The sequence below is a fragment of the Macaca fascicularis genome, chromosome 16 (assembly GCF_037993035.2).
Source record: "Macaca fascicularis isolate 582-1 chromosome 16, T2T-MFA8v1.1".
Taxonomy (NCBI): domain Eukaryota; kingdom Metazoa; phylum Chordata; class Mammalia; order Primates; family Cercopithecidae; genus Macaca; species Macaca fascicularis.
In genome coordinates this window covers 80,720,667-80,736,919 of record NC_088390.1, presented here as the reverse complement: position 1 = coordinate 80,736,919, position 16,253 = coordinate 80,720,667, and the positions used below count along the sequence as shown (strand labels likewise).

General features: G+C 55.5%; 2 protein-coding genes across 17 annotated transcripts in view; one reads left to right on the top strand and one right to left on the bottom strand.

Annotated features, from left to right (window-relative positions):
- Window positions 1–5,790: 5,790 nt before the first annotated feature.
- BTBD17 (BTB domain containing 17) lies at window positions 5,791–12,696 on the top strand. 5 transcript variants are annotated; one of them, XM_045376761.3, is made up of 5 exons: window positions 5,791–5,819; window positions 5,941–6,091; window positions 6,544–6,727; window positions 8,583–8,859; window positions 11,385–12,696. In XM_045376761.3, exons 3-5 carry the CDS (start codon window positions 6,640–6,642, stop codon window positions 12,457–12,459), a joined length of 1,440 nt encoding a protein of 479 aa, XP_045232696.1. In that variant the 5' UTR covers window positions 5,791–5,819; window positions 5,941–6,091; window positions 6,544–6,639; the 3' UTR covers window positions 12,460–12,696. The 5 variants fall into 5 exon arrangements, with proteins under 5 accessions (XP_045232696.1, XP_065388015.1, XP_005584895.1 ...); XM_065531943.2 differs by having other exon boundaries at window positions 5,941–6,113; XM_005584838.5 differs by lacking the exons at window positions 5,791–5,819; window positions 5,941–6,091; window positions 6,544–6,727 and adding an exon at window positions 6,961–7,094.
- A 663-nt stretch (window positions 12,697–13,359) lies between these two features.
- The window catches only part of KIF19 (kinesin family member 19), a 29,939-nt gene continuing 27,045 nt past the window's right edge, over window positions 13,360–16,253 (bottom strand). For all 12 annotated transcript variants that reach the window (XR_012426096.1, XR_012426098.1, XR_012426097.1 and 9 more), the window contains 5 exons: window positions 15,914–16,019; window positions 15,635–15,722; window positions 14,625–15,022; window positions 14,241–14,400; window positions 13,360–14,000 (listed from right to left, as the gene is read on the bottom strand). Coding sequence is in view for 9 of the 12 variants with exons in the window: in XM_074020310.1 (XP_073876411.1) it covers window positions 13,870–14,000; window positions 14,241–14,400; window positions 14,625–15,022; window positions 15,635–15,722; window positions 15,914–16,019 (883 nt within the window). In the remaining 3 variants the exon portion in view is untranslated. The remainder of the gene's footprint in view (window positions 14,001–14,240; window positions 14,401–14,624; window positions 15,023–15,634; window positions 15,723–15,913; window positions 16,020–16,253) is intronic.

Genomic DNA, 16,253 nt, shown 5'->3' with positions numbered 1-16,253 from the left:
AGGAAAGGTCCTCTGGTGGAGTGCTGGGACTCCAGCCCCAGAAAGTGCAAGGAGCACAGATGACGTCCCAGGCCACCACCTCCTTGCAGCGGGAGGCTAGGGGTGAGAGAAGGCAGGACCTCTCTTCAAGGAGCTGCCATGGGTGAGGGGCAAGGAGGGTCCCCGCCAACATTTACCGAGTCCCTACCCTGTCCCTACACCTTGTTTTTTAAATTTTATTTTATGTATAGATATATAGAGAGTTTGGGGTCTCGCTGTGTTGCCGAGGCTGGTCTGGAACTCCAGGCTTCAAGTGGTCCTTCTGCCTTGGCCTCTCAAAGAGCTGGGATTACAGGTGTGAGTCACCATGCCAAGCCCACTTTGTTTTTTTGAGGGATGTACACTTGATTGGAAACTTTAAATATTCTTCAGACAGAACACAATGGTTTCAACCAAGGCTGTCACAAAACTAGAGCTCCCTGGATTCAGAGAGAGGAGACGGAGAGATGGAGGAGGGGGACTAAGTTTGCTAAAATTATGCCCCATGCACGTCCTTCCAGCAACTTAGAATCCCACCCCATAGAAGGTCTGTTCTGGGAGACGGCTGGGTTCACCTGGCAGAAACTGCTGGAGTCCTTGGATGGTCTTTTTTGTTTTTTTTTGTTTTTTTTGAGACAGAGTCTCGCTCTGTTGCCCAGGCTGGAGTGCAGTGGCGTGATCTCGGCTCACTGCAAGCTCCACCTCCCAGGTTCACACCATTCTCCTGCCTCAGCCTCCGAGTAGCTGGGACTACAGGCGCCCGCCACCATGCCCAGCTAATTTTTTGTATTTTCAGTACAGATGGGGTTTCACTGTGTTAGGCAGGATGGTCTCGATCTCCTGACCTCGTGATCTGCCAGCCTCGGCCTCCCAAAATGCCGGGATTACAGGCGTGAGTCACCACGCCCAGCCCCTTGGATGGTCTTATTCGGAGGTCCCAGTTTCCCCATGTGACCTGTGGAGACCTCAGCCACCTGGAATGGCTGAGCCAAGAATGCTGGCTTTTCTGTGCATGGGACACTATTGATTTGTTTTCCTCAGTATATGCTTCCGTACCCAGGACAGCAGTGATGTCCTGCAGGGAAGTGGGGTCCCACTGGATCTTGTGCATCCACGGGCAACATCATAGTACTCATTGCTGACAATGCTGGGATCCATGGTTCAAGAGGTGGAGCCTGGAGATGTCCGGTTCAGTGCCAGCAGCAGACAGGACTGGGCAGCCAAGTCATCAGCCAGCACACAGCCTGTACAGACATCAGAGGTCCCTTCTTGGTGGTGGCAATTCTTTCCTACATGGTGTGGTGTCAGTGGCCAGGGTAGGCTGCTAGCCCACGGTGGAAGGGATTCTATCCACCAAGGCAGACAGCTCTGAGTCAGCCTGGGCAAGGTGAAAGATGTTATGAAAACCCAGCCATACACTTTAACTTTTTTTTCTTTCTTTTTTTTTTTGAGACGGAGTCTCGCTCTGTCACCCAGGCTGGAGTGCAATGGCGTGATCTTGGCTCACTGCAACCTCTGCCTCCTGGGTTCCAGCGATTCTCCCGCCTCAGCCTCCCAAGTAGCTGGGATTACAGGTGCCCGCCATTATGCCCGGCTAATTTTTTGTATTTTTAGTAGAGATGGGGTTTCACCATGTTAGCCAGGCTGGTCTCGAGCTCCTGACCTCAGGAGATATGCCCACCTGGGCCTCCCAAAGCGCTGGGATCACAGGCATGAGCCACCGCGCCCGGCCACACCTTGACATTTTTGGTCTCTGAAGTCTTCAGCTCTGATCAGTCCAGCCAGAGCTACCAGGCATGAGCACAAGGGTCTCTCTCTTTCTCTCTCTCTCTTTTTTCCTTCTGCCTCCCCACACCTCAAGACAGGGTCTCACTCTGTCACCCAGGCTGTGGTACAGTGGTGTGATCATAGCTCACTGCAGTCTCGAACTCCCAGGCTCAAGCAATCCTCCTTTCTCAGCCTCCTGAGTAGCTGGGATTATAGGCATGCGCCACCACACCCAGCTAATTTTTGTATTTTTTGTAGAGACAGTGTTTCACCATGTTGCCCAGGCTGGTCTTGAGCTCCTGGGCTCATGCAATCCACCTGCTTCGGCCTCCCAAAGTGCTGGGATTACAGATGTGAGCCACTGCACCTGGTCAAGGATTCCTTCTTATTTAAGGTTTTTTGTTTGTTTATTTGTTTGAGACAGAGTCTCGCTCTGTTGCCCAGGCTAGAGTGCAGGGGTGCAATCTCAGCTCACTGCAACCTCTGCTTCCAGTGTTCAAACGATTTTCCTGCCTCAGCCTCCCAAGTAGCTGGGATTACAGTCACCAGCCACCACACCCGGCTGATAATTTGTATTTTTAGTAGAGACAGGGTTTCACCATGTTGCCCAGGCTGGGCTTGAACTCCTGACCTCAAGTGATCCGCCTGCCTCAGCCTCCCAAAGTGCTGGGATTAAAGATGTGAGCCACCGTGCCTGGCCTCATATTTATCTTTATGTGCTCCCCTGAGTACACGGGTCCTAGAACTTAAACCCATGATTTCCTGTCCCCAATCCAAGCGGCCCAGTGACTCAGGGAACCCTAAGTCAGGACAGGAAGCACTACAGATGCAAAGGAGGATGCCAGGTAGGGCCAGGCTGCGTCTGGAGCCCACCCCTCTGAGGTGTTATCACAGCCCAGTGTCTGATCACCCCCTTTGCAGATTCAGAAACTCTTCATCTGATCCCAAGCTTGCAAGAGTTTTCCATTGCTTTTATAATACTAGAGATTCCTTGTCCAAAGGGATCACTTATCACAACGGGAAAAACTTCCCCCAAAAGACAGCATGGGCCGGGCGCGGTGGCTCATGACTATAATCCCAGCACTTCGGGAGGCCGAGGCGGGTAGATCATGAGGTCAGGAGATCGAGATCATACTGGTCAACATGATGAAACCCTGTCTCTACTAAAAATACAACAATTAGCTGGGCGTGGTAGTGGGTACCTGTAGTCCCAGCTACTCGGGAGGCAAAGGCAGGAGAATCGCTTGAACCCTGGAGGCAGAGGTTGCAGTGAGCCGAGATTGCACCACTGTACTCCAGCCTGGCGACAGAGCGAGACTCCATCTCAAAAAAAAAAAAAAAAAGACAACATGGGGTTGTGGAAAGAAAAGTCAAGTAGCCAGGTGCAGTGGTTCACACTGTGGTCCCAGCTACTTGGAAGGCTGAGGCTGGAGGATTGCTTCAGCCCAGGAATTTGAGGCTGTGGTGAGCTATGAAAGTGCCATCACACTCCAGCCTGGGTGAAAGAGTGAGACCCCATCTCTAACAACAACAACAAAATCAGAAAAAAGAAAAGTCAAGCAGAACTCAGAACTCGAAAAATAAATCCTGCCTCTGAGGTTCCTGGTCATAAGACCTCAGACACATGGCTTGGGCTATAAACACTCCCATCTGGGGCGGGAAGTAACACTCCTCTCTGGGATGGTGCTGGCTTGTGAACTCATCAGACTTGCCTTCAAGGAATTATGGAGCTCCCAGATCCACAGAGCCAATATACGTGTGTGTATATATATATGTGTGTGTGTGTGTGTATATATATGTGTGTATACATGTGTGTGTATGTGTGTATATATATATGTGTGTATGTGTGTATATATATGCATGTGTGTATGTGTGTATATATATGCGTGTGTGTATGTGTGTGTATATATATGCATGTGTGTATGTGTGTGTATATGTGTGTGTATATATGTGTGCATATGTATGTGTATATATGTATATACATGTGTGTATATATGTGTGTGTATGTGTATATGTATATGTGTATATATATGTGTATACGTGTGTGTATATGTGTGTGTATGTGTATATATATGTGTGTATGTGTGTGTGTATATGTGTGTATGTGTATATATGTGTATATGTGTGTGTATATATGTGTATGTGTATATATGTATATATGTGTGTATGTGTATATATGTGTGTGTATATGTGTGTGTATATATATAAATATGTGTATACACATGTGTATATATATCTATATACATATGTGTATATACATATATATGCAGTGCTGCAGATCCTTCCTCTCAAAGACTTGGCCAAGCACTGTGGCCCATGCCTGTAATCCCAGCACTTTGGGAGGCCAAGGCAGGAGGATCACCTGAGGCCAGGAGTTCGAGACCAGTCTGGCCAACATGAGACAATATTTTTGTCTCTACTAAAAATAAAAAAATTAGCTGGGCATAGTAGTGCACACCCATAATCCCAGCTACACAGGAGGCGGAGGCAGGAGAATTGCTTGAACCCAAAAGGTGGCAGTTGCAGTGAGTTGAGATGGCGCCACTGCACTCCAGCCTGGGTGACAGGGTGAGGCTCCATCTCAAAAGAAAAATAAAAAAGAATGCTCAGGGCAAACACCTGGCTTCCTCTCTCCCCCCCCAGGACACTCTCCCATACATAAACATGCAAGTACACACACCACACACACATATCCACAAATATGCATGCACACACAACACACACACACATATATAAATATGCACATGCAAACACACTGCATACACACGTGTGCATATGCATAACACACACAGCACACACAACATGCACACACACAAATATGGACATGCACACACACTGCATACACGTGTGCATATGCATAACACACACACACACACAGACACTCCAGCAGTGCTCAGTTAAGAAAATGAGAACAGAGCATGCCTCTATGTGGAAAGCTAGTTTCTAAATCATTCGATTTAGGGCCAGGGATAAGGGAGGTTAGAAATAATGGGAGGTGGGGCCTGCCAGAGATGGGGAGTCAGAGGTGACTCTCCCGGGTCTTCTTGATGATCCAGGGCCTCCCAGCTTCCTTCACACTTGAAATGCCACCAATGTAACTCTAGTAGGTAGAGCTTGTCTTGGGGTGTGTGTATCAATTGTCTGGGAGTACTTAGAAAATACAGACAGCCAGACCCTGCTCCTGAAAATTCCGGTTCCAAGGTGGATCATGGGAGATTCTAATGCAGGTGGCTACCCTTCAAGAATGACTGATACAAAATTAGCTGGGCATGGTGGCACTGCCTGTGTCCCAGCTACTTGGGAGGCTGAGGCAGGAGGATCGCTTGGGCCTAGGAGTTTGAGGCTGCAGTGAGCTATGATTGCGTCACTGCACTCCAGCCTTGGTGACTGAGAGATTCTGCCTCTAGAAAAGCAAAACAAAACAAAGAATGACTGATGCAGAGGCTGAAGGAGGCTGGAGTTGAGAGGCACAAATATCAAACGACAGTTTTCTGAGTAGCGGGTTCTCTTATCATCAATAACATTCCTATTGAAAGCACTGTGCTTGGAAGCTGGGATGCCTTCAGGGACAAGGGCTGCCCTGCTGCATGGAGACTCGGACTTGCTGGGTTGAGCCAGGGCATGGTACAGCCCATGGGAAGGGCAGGCGGGCAGCCAGTGGGCAAGGGATAGTGGATTTGGACGAGGGGAGCCAGGCATGAAAGTCAGGGCAGCCGGAGGGGTTTCCGCTGGGCTGGAGATCTCCAACTCTGCCAACCCGGACGAGGCAGGTGCCAGACCCAGTTCTTGCTCTCTCTGTGGCTCCAGAGAGGGGGTGGAGCTGTTGGGTCTCTGTGCCAGCCAGAGGCAGAAATCAATGCATCGAGCTGGCCCCTGGGATCCAGAGAGCCAGGGAGAGGAACATTCAATTCATCCCCAACCCAGAACCCTGCCTCCGAGTCAGATCCCTTGGGAGCCACCCACTTCAGTTAGCCAAGCTCAAAAGAGTCCCTCCCACGAAGAGCTGGGGCAGACCCTGCTGGCTCCCTGCAAAGGTGAGGACTCACAGCATGCCACCACACACACACACACACACACACACACACACACACACACACACACGCTTCCGCTGAGCTCCAGACCTCACCTTCCTCTCTCTGTTGCCTTTGTTTTTAGAAGAGCACTCCTCTGCACTAACCCAACTGAGACTGCAACCCAGCTCCCTGCCTCAGTCTCTCGACAGTGGGAGTGAGACACCAGGCCTGCAGCATGCCTCCTCGGAACTCTGGAAAAGGGAAAATTACAGTTGGAAAGAAGACAGAAGCTGGTAAAAGAAGCCTTCCAAGGAGGTGAACTCAGAGACCTGAGGCCACTTGGAGAAAGAGAATTCAAGCCAGGAAACAGCAGGGCAGACAGTACCCAGCCTTGGGCTGGCTGGAGCGCAGAGCTGGAAGGTGGCCAGCTCCGCTCTGGGCAGGGGTCGCCCATGCAGTGGTACACGGGGCAGGGGGCATCTGCTCTATGCCCAGCCCTGCCACCTGGCTCAGCTTGCCCCTGGGGGAGGTGACAGTCACAGTCCCTTCAGAACTTTCCTGCCAGCCCATCACCCTCCCCACAGCACTCCGGGAACCTTCTCCAACAAAGAATGTGCAACTGATACCAGTTATCCATGGGCCCCTATTCGAGAGATGCCTGAGCTTTTCTCTGAGGAGCTGACCCACCCCAAATGGGAGTGGGGGAGGGGTGGGAGCCTCAGCCGCCTCTCCTCTCCTCTTCCAGGCCCTTCCTTTGCAGCCGGCTCACCATGGCGCTCCAGCCACGACGTTGCCAAGTGCGCTCCGTGCCAGGGCTGAGGCCTGGGGTTGGGGGAGGCCAATGGCTGCCAGTGGTCCTGGAGCCCCTCGCCTATTCTCCAGAGAGCCTGAAACTTTCCAGGGAGAGGCACGGCTAGCCCTGCTGGGTGGTAAGGAGATTGGGGGAGGAGGGTTCCGGATCTGTTCCCCTTGGGGGCCCACAGGCAGCACAATAGCCCCCGGGGCCGCCGCTCTCTGGCTTAAGTGGTTGCCTGGGCAACAGCTGGGGCCAGTTTCCACCAATCCATGGAGGAGGCTGAGTGGGGGAGGGAGGCCAGGCAGGAAGGGGGGTGCCGTCCCCTTGTGCTGGATCCTATATAAGGAAGAGGGATGTGAGCAGAGTGGTCTGGGCTTCACCGTCCCTCCAGTGGACTTGGGGGCTGAGCACAAAGATGCCTAGGAGAGGCTACTCCAAGCCTGGGTCCTGGGGCAGCTTCTGGGCCATGCTGACCTTGGTGGGCCTGGTCACACGTGCAGGTGAGTAGGCAGTGAGCCAGGTGCGGGGCAGGGTGGAGCAGCAGGACATCCCAGCCCTGGCTGCACGTAGCCGGCCGGGAGGGGGCGGTGTCCAGCTGCTGGGGAGAGCACGGGGTGGACTGGACAGCTCCACGGACTCATCTCTCTGAAGGAAGGAGGGGCCAGGCGGGCAGGCGGGCAGGGGTCTTAAGGACAAGAGGACCCTCCATTGCCCATTGTCCTGGGCAGAGGCTGAATGGGGACGCCATCAGCATTCAGGTCCTTCAAAGTGACAGCTGGGGGAGGCAGGGCTGGGAAATGCACTACCCGCTTCTCTCTCACCCTCCCTTTCTCCCTTGGCCTCCCTCTCTCATGCACAGATGCTCTGCTCCTGTGTGAGCCTTCTCTCCTGTGTGAACCACGGGCCTGCATGTGCTGTGCGTGCGCGCGCATGTGGCCGGGGCCCATCTGCTGCTATCAGGCCCCTGCCCGCCTCCCTCAGCAAGGCTCCCCTTGCTGTTCTCGGCTTGGGAGAGCTGCTGACAGTTTCTGTAACTGAGTGCACATCCCCATCTGACTGTCATTCTCATCCCTGGAGCATGAGAAAAGGGCCGGCCTAGCCGGCCTCGATGCTCAGTTACCCAGAAGTTCTGTTCCAGCACCAGCTGGCCCTTCGCACTTTCTCCTGTCCCCTGCTGGCCACCCACAGAAAGTGGGCTTCTGTCTCAGAGATCAGGACCCAAGAGGGAAGAGCTGGGCCTGGAAAACAGCTTCCCTTCCACACCTGCAGCCTCGTCGCACACCCTCTCTCCTGCCACTGCTCTGGCCTCCCTAACACTCTCTCTGCTCCCAGTACCCCAGGCCCATTCCCTTCAAGGGCCTTTGCAGGGCTGGATCGCGCCTTGGCACTGGTTCCCTGGCTGGCTCCTTACAAACTGGAGTGCTTATTTGTGTGCGTCTTACCTGTCTGATATGTCAGTTTGTGCTTTTATGAGCATAAGAACTTGGCTTGCTTTGTCCACTGCCATATCCCAAGCTCTTAGGAGAATGTTTAGCATATAGTAAGTGCTCAGTAAATATTTGTTAGTGAAGGCACCACTTCTGACTACTGCTCCAAGGGGTTAGATGGACAATTCTTTAGGAGGTGAGAAGGGTGGGACCACGAGTTTCCTCAACCCTTGCCTGGGAGCTGGCAGCACGGAGGTGAGTTCTGGGCATGTTGTCCCAAACCTGAGCACAACCTCTCCCTGCCTGAATGTGCCCACGTCCAAGAGCATCCTCTTGGGGTTTGCACTGGCATGACCTTCCCACCCAGGATGTGTTTGTGTGTCACAGATGCATCCATGCGCCTCGTGGGCACAAACAGGTGTGCACACACAGTCTGCCTAGGCCCATCTTGCTCTCTGCTCACACCCATGCATATGTCTCCAGCTGGTCGCTCTCCACCCCCGACTGAGGTCCTGGGCCCGGACGCCCTCTCAGGCTGTGCTGTGCTCCTTCCTGCTGCAGCCCAGAGAGCCGATGTTGGTGGGGAGGCAGCTGGCACCTCCATCAACCACTCCCAGGCGGTGCTCCAGCGCTTGCAGGAGCTGCTGCGACAGGGCAACGCCAGTGACGTGGTTCTGCGGGTGCAGGCTGTGGGCACCGACGAGGTCCGGGTCTTCCACGCCCACCGCCTGCTGCTGGGACTGCACAGCGAGCTGTTCCGGGAGCTGCTGAGTAACCAGAGCGAGGCGGTGCTGCAGGAGCCACGGGACTGCGCCGCGGTCTTCGACAAGTTCATCAGGTGGGACGGGGAAGACTAGGGGGAGGCTTCATCCCTTCCTCAGTCCCTGGCTCCTCCACCTACAGGGTCAGGGAAGCCCAGGCCCTTAGAGGTTGTTATGTCCGTTTCCCCAGACATCACTGGGATGACAGTGACCCCTGCATCCCTTCTTCCACTGTACAGCTCCCTGTCTTTGCCTGTGTCATCTGCACAGTTTGATGTCACTTTCAGTTCCTGGTAACCCCCTCAGAGCTGTTTCCAAACCTGGCCATGGGACAGCTTTTAAAAACTACAGTTTTGGGGCTGGGCATGGTGGCTCATGCCTGTAATCCCAGCAATCTGGGAGGCCGAAGCAGGCAGATCACCTGAGGTCAGGAGTTCGAGACCAGCCTGCCCAACATGGTGAAACCCCGTCTCTACTAAAAATATAGAAAATTAGCTGGGTGTGGTGGCGTGCAACTGTAATCCCAGCTATTCGGGAGGCTAAGGCAGGAGAATCACTTGAACCTGGGAGGTGGAGTTTGGGTTTGCAGTGAGCTGAGATTGTGCCACTAGACTCCAGCCTGGGCAACAGAGCAGGATTCTGTCTCAAAAAAACCAACCAACGAACCAACCAACCAAACAAAAAAACCACAGTTTCATGGGTCCCAACCTGGATCATCAGTTTCAGGTCTAGGGTTAGGGCCAGCAATCATTTTTTATTTTATTTTATTTATTTACTTTTTATTTTCCTAAATATTCCATTATAGAGGAATATTTTTTATTTTAAAGCATCTCTGTGGTTTTGGTGTTTGGCCAGGTTTGGAACCACAGGGCTAGGGAGTTGAAAAAGTTAGACGGCTCTCTCCTGCCTCCTGCCATGGTGCTGCACAGGGAGTGCCATTCACACTAGTGTCTAAGAAAGTAACTCTGTTCTAACGGCTCAGATGAGATGTCTGCAGAATTCCATACATTGCTTCCAAGTTCCAGGCAACAGGAAGGGGGATAAGACAGAAGGGCAAAAAGGGTCTTCCTGTTATCCTGAATCAGTTGCATTTAACCAGCCTTCCTGCAAATCCCAAACTGTGCCCATTGACCAGCAGTTAGTCACATGGCCATGCCCACTATCAGGGAGCCTGGGAAATGTGGTCTTTTATTCCCAGAGGCAATCACGCAGGGGAAAAGGGAGAAATGGATGTTGGGGAAGATGGCTGGCAGTGGCTGCCGCACTCCTATGGGGCAAGGGCGGTGCCGTGTGCCAGTGGGGACTGGCAGGAAGGGTGAGCAGCGGGACAGCAGCAGATGAAGTGAGAGGGAGAGATACTCAGCACAAGTGATCATCAACAGCAGGAGAAGAAAAACAAAAGGCGAGGTTGCAAAAAAGAAATGGGGGCTCACACCTGCATTCCCAGCACTTTGGGAGGCCAAGGTGGGAGGACTGCTCAAGTCCGGGAGTTTGAGACCAACCTGGGCAACACGGAAAGACCCCATCTCAAAACAAAAACAAAACAAAACAAAGCTGGAGTGTAGTGGCATGATCGTAGCTCACGGCAGCCTTGAACTCCTGGGCTGAAGCTATCTTCCTGACTCAGACTCCCAAGCAGCTGACACTACAAGTGTGCACCACCAAGCATGACTAATGTTTTTTTTTTTTTTTTTTTTTTTTTGAGACGGAGTCTCACGCTGTTGCCCAGGCTGGAGTGCAGTGGTGCGATCTCGGCTCACTGCAAGCTCCGCCTCCCGGGTTCCCGCCATTCTCCTGCCTCAGCCTCCTGAGTAGCTGGGACTACAGGCGCCCGCCACCACGCCCGGCTAATTTTTTTGTATTTTTAGTAGAGACGGGGTTTCACTGTGGTCTCGATCTCCTGACCTTGTGATCCGCCCGCCTCGGCCTCCCAAAGTGCTGGGATTACAGGCTTGAGCCACCGCGCCCGGCCGCATGACTAATGTTTTAACTTTTTTTTTTTTTTGGTAGAGATAGGGTCTCGCTATGTTGCCCAAGCTGGTCCTGAACTCCTGGCCTCAAGCAGTCCTCCCATCTTGGCCTTCCAAAGTGCTGAGATTCCAGGTGTGAGCCACTGGCACCCACCTGGCCTGTAGCAAGATTTTTTATTCTCCACTGGTTGTCACAGTAACCCTGAGGGGTGTGTGCCACTCCCCCTTTCCCAGATGATCGATTAACCTAAGGTTCGTTGAAATTCAGTGACTTGCCCAGACTCATGGCAAGGAGAAGGCAGGCCATGGATCCCAACCAGACTGTAAACCCCAACGGCAGGAGCCACGTCTGTTTTGTTCCGGCCTAGAGCTGCAGGCCTAGTACAGGCACAGTCAAGGCAGGCAATTTCTACATCACCACGGAAACGGAAAGAAGAGCCTGTGAAGTAAGAATGGCCTGGAAGGGTCCTTGAAAGGAAAACATGGGAAGCCTCAGGGTGGGGCTTCCACTGTATTTGCACCTGAACCGTGAAGCTCCAACTCCAGGCCGGGTCCCCTGTGGACTCAGAAAAAGCTATGCTGGGAGGTGGGTACCGCCCTGACCCCACCCCACCTCTTGGTCTCTCCCGCAGGTACCTGTACTGCGGGGAGCTGACTGTGCTGCTGACCCAGGCCATCCCCCTGCACAGGTTGGCCACCAAGTACGGCGTGGCCTCCCTGCAGCGCGGCGTGGCCGACTACATGCGCGCGCACCTGGCGGGAGGCGCGGGCCCGGCGGTGGGCTGGTACCACTACGCGGTGGGCACCGGGGACGAGGCCCTGCGTGAGAGCTGCCTGCAGTTCCTTGCCTGGAACCTGTCGGCCGTGGTGGCCAGCGCCGAATGGGGCGCCGTGAGCCCCGAGCTGCTGTGGCAGCTCCTGCAACGCTCGGACCTGGTGCTGCAGGACGAACTGGAGCTGTTCCAAGCGCTGGAGGCCTGGCTGGGTCGCGCGCGGCCGCCCCCTGCCGTGGCCGAGCGGGCGCTGCGCGCCATCCGCTACCCCATGATCCCACCGGCACAACTGTTCCAACTGCAGGCGCGCTCGGCTGCCCTGGCGCGCCACGGCCCCGCGGTGGCCGACCTCCTGCTGCAGGCCTACCAGTTCCACGCCGCGTCGCCGCTGCACTACGCCAAGTTCTTCGACGTCAACGGCAGCGCCTTCCTGCCCCGCAACTACCTCGCGCCAGCCTGGGGCGCCCCGTGGGTCATCAACAACCCGGCCCGCGACGACCGCAGCACCAGCTTCCAGACGCAGCTGGGCCCGAGTGGCCACGACGCGGGCCGCCGGGTCACCTGGAACGTGCTCTTCTCGCCGCGCTGGCTGCCCGTCAGTCTGCGGCCCGTTTACGCGGACGCCGCGGGCACAGCGCTGCCCGCCGCGCGCCCCGAGGACGGCCGACCGCGGCTGGTGGTGACGCCGGCCAGCAGCGGCGGCGACGCGGCGGGCGTGAGCTTCCAGAAGACCGTGCTGGTGGGGGCGCGCCAGCAGGGCCGCCTGTTGGTCCGCCACGCCTACAGCTTCCACCAGAGCAGCGAGGAGGCCGGCGACTTCCTGGCGCACGCCGACCTGCAGCGGCGCAACTCAGAGTACCTGGTGGAGAACGCCCTGCACCTGCACCTCATCGTCAAGCCCGTATACCACACCCTTATCCGGACCCCCAAGTAGCCTCGGGGTCGGGGAGTAAAGGCCTGGCCTAGGTGCTCCTTGTGGGTCTGGGAAGGGCAAGGCGAGTGTGGAGGTGGCAACAAGCCTGGTACCCTGGATGGCCAGGTGCCGGCCACCCTAGGGCTGGGGTGGAGTCCAGGAGAGGCGTGGTACACAAGATGCCTGGTTTCAAGAGCTGATTTCACAGCTGACTTGAAGGAACATTCTTGGTCCTGAATAAACCGATGCTCAGAGTGGTAAGGGGATGATTGAACCACTCAGTTTCCGGGTAAAAACAACCTGGGGAGGATCCCACAAGCCAGGGGGTTTAGGGGTTTCACTCCCTTTTGTTGAGCTTTCCCCCCACCCAGACACAGAACTAGGCTAGGTAAAAGCACCCACGTGGTCACAGCAACCCACCTGCCTGGGAGACAGGAAGTACCCCAGTCCCCTTGCAGGGGAGTCAGGGAGCACCCCATTCCCCTTGCTGGGGAATCAGGGAACGCCCCATTCCCCTTGCGAGGGAGTCAGGGAATGCCCCATTCCTCTTGCAGGAGTTTCCTCACTTTGAGGCTGAGGGGCTTAGCTGGGCAGTTTCTGAGCCCTGACCTTGAGGCGCAACCGCCTCATCTGGGTTGTGAGACTTTCTGGCATCTGGGCTGCTCCAAGTCCCTGATCTCTCCTGGGAGGGTGCCTGGGCAGGTGTGAAGACCAGTGGGATAGGGACATAATGGATCTTGCCAGCCCTACCCTGGGGAGAGGCCTCAGGATCTACAACAAAACCCCTCTCCCACAGGTATTTGTAGGTTGGTGTTATACAGTGAGCCAGGGGTAGATGGGGACCGGGGGGAGGGGGAGTTGGTGGAATCTTAGTCATGGCCACCCCACATTCCAGACAAGGTAAAATTTCCAACACAACCATCAAGACCCAAATGAGATTTTATTGTTAAAAAGGAAAGGGGAGAAAAGGCCACTGCCAAGTAACAAAACCAGATTCCCTCCCTCACCCACATCCCCAATTGTAATAAGTGAAGTGCCTGTCGGTGCCTCCCCAACCATCCAGGATGCCCATGCCCCACACGTGGGCCAGGAGCCCCATCTCACTGCCAGCTGCTCTCCTCCATTTCCAAGGCCAAGGCTGGCCTCATGGCTGTGCAGGGTTTTGGCAACAGCATTCTGTCCAGGGCTGGGAGGCCAGGGAGCCCAGCCATCCCGGCCATGTCCCCTGGCCTCACCTCTTTTCCCCGGTGGCACTGAAAGCATGGGAGGGTTGGGCAGACACCCCAGTTCCTGGGTCTCAGGAGCCCTGGCCTGCTGAGATCCTGAGCTCCTACTTCCTGGTCATCTCCACTGCCCAGCCTCCACCTCCCATGCCCTGTTAGGCCCCATTCAGTCTTGGGGGGCAAGAGAGCCAGTTCCAGGCAGGGCCCCTCAGTTATGCCAGGAGCATCCATCTTTGCCATGGGTGCTTGTACCGTGGGGCAGGCGGGGCCCACGGGTAGCCCGTCGAGAACCACCAGCTGGGTTGGGGGGAACAGCCAGGGGTGAGGAGTCCCCGGGGCCTGCAACAGGGAAAGGGGCAGGATCAGTGGTTTCGGAATGCCTCCCCAACTCCTCTCCCATCACCCTGTGGCCTTGAACTCTCTATGGGCACAACGCCAAGATGCCAGTCTCATGAATATTCTGCTAGAACCATGCTTCCAGCAAGGGGCAGCCAGAGGCGCAGGAAATGCAATGTGTCTTCTCTGCTGCCCGGCCTGGGGGAGACCTCCCTTCCCCATCCCCTCCTTGCCCATACTGACCCGTGTTCTGGCTTGGAGGGAGTCTGACTTTGGCCAAAGGTAGTGTGACCTTTCCCAGATGCCGGATACCAGGGGCTGGGTGCCTGCACACTGGCATCCTGTGGTCTGAGATGCGCTCCGCCTGATGGGACCCCAGGTGGTGTGTCTTGGGGTGGGAGAGCTGTGATGGTTGAACAGTGGGGTGAGGATGAGAGCGGCACAGGGATCTGCTACCAGGATCTGTCCCAGCTACTATACCAGGCTGGGGACAGAGACTTTGTGGAGGGTGGTGTCTCCAGGTGTGGGGTAGGCTAGAGGTGCCCTGGAGCCTTTGGAGAAATCCAGCCCTCAGGCCCCCAGCTGCTATGGGAGTGCCTAGACACCCCACCCTGCGCCTTGCCTCACCCCTTGCCCGGCGACCTCGAAGGATCGGGACCTCCGCTTCCTTCTCTTTGCCTCCAGCGACTCCTCCCTTTTCTTGCCCAGGTTTTTCTTCTGGCCACGCAGCCAGGGCCCAGGACCGTCCCCATGATGCCCGACTGCCCGAGACGGGGCCTCGCCCGTGCTGCTGGACAGGTTGTCCTCACTGGCAGCATGCTGCAGCATGGGGCTGGGTGGCCGCTTGCAGGCCAGCGGGCCTGGTGACCGCGCATCGTCGCCCTCGCTCAGCGAGTGCAGGGACAGGCTGCTGCGCTCTGTCGCAGGTGCCAGCAGGTGTCGCCCCTCGGTGCCCAGGGCCTGCGAGCGCCGCCGGGCGGCCTTCACCGAGATGCACTTGGTGCCAGTCATGATCTCCTTCCTCTCTGCAGCGGGACACAGGGAACCCCCAACCCGAGATCAAGGCCACCTCTTAACAGCCTCCTCTGACATGGCAGAAGTAGGTAGGAGCCAGACTGCCTGGGTTTCAACCCCAGCACTTTCCAGGGGTTTGCTATGCAAGAAACTTGGGCCCATTTCTGAGCCTCACTTTCATCTGCAAATGGGGGATGGCAAAACTAATGCCATCGGGTTATTTCCAGGATTAATTGAGAAAATGGGCTCAACCTACATTTTCCAGGGGGTAGACATTGAATTGATATTTGCTATTAGAGTGATGACTGAGTGGAGGCGGCGGCGGCGGGGTGGGGGTCACCATCCTCCATGCCACATGTCTCTTTTCTAATTTCCAGTTTTGCCCCGGTCTCTCTAAAAAAGAGACCTTTTTGCCTCAAGGTCTCTCCTTGATGTAGAGAGGACCCTTAAGTGTCCTTGACTGACTAATCCTCAGGGGCAATGGTGCCTCTTCAGAATGTGTAGGACCCAATGCATGCTTGCACTTGGCAGTGAAGAGGGCAGGAAAGGGCTTTGGACTGGGTGATCTGAACAGTTTAGACAAGGCCAGGCGAGGTGGCCAGGGCAGCAGAGGGTACACATACCTTTGTGGGACAAGGGGATCTCCAACAGGATCTCACTGCTGTCGGGGGAAGAGCTGATCCAGCTGCCCAGGCTGTCCTGAGCCAGGGCCTATGAGGTGGAGTGTTAGGAGGAGGAAACCCTTAAACACAGCAGGGACCCCATGCCCCACTCAGCAGAGATAGCGGGGCCTCAGGCTGGTGCCATTTGGGAAAGGCTCCATCCCAACTGCTGCTGTCCACCCCCGTGTCCCGCACCCACTGCAGCGGAGCTCATGGGGCCATCAGGTACTGAGAGCTCACCTCCTGCATCATCAGGCTGCCGAGCTGGATGGGAGGTGGGGTGGGCACAGAGGAGCTTTTGGCCTGCCAGGCCCCAGTACCAGCCTTGAACACGTGGTGGCCTTCACTGAAGTTGGCAGAGGAAGATGAGTGGCTGTAGACCAGGCTGTCTCACCAAGGTCCCACCCCCACCCCCGGGGAGAAGCTGTCAGTGTGAAAGGAGAGAGAACCCAGGAGTCCTGGCTCCAGACCTGGGCCACTTGCTCCCTCTCATTGCTGCTCCATGTTCACCATTTAGCCTTAGTCTGGGTTGGCCTCTCTGGGACAGGGCACAGGGTGGGGGCTGGGGCAGGTGGCCCCC

What these genes read in the sequence shown, in the direction of transcription:
- BTBD17 (XM_015438801.4), top strand. Translation starts at nt 7,010, where the DNA reads ATGCCTAGGAGAGGCTACTCCAAGCCTGGGTCCTGGGGCAGCTTCTGG. An exon ending in GGGCCTGGTCACACGTGCAG is followed by an intron (nt 7,095 to 8,504) that starts GTGAGTAGGCAG and finishes ATATGTCTCCAG; the next exon opens with CTGGTCGCTCTCCACCCCCG. An exon ending in GTCTTCGACAAGTTCATCAG is followed by an intron (nt 8,860 to 11,384) that starts GTGGGACGGGGA and finishes TCTCTCCCGCAG; the next exon opens with GTACCTGTACTGCGGGGAGC.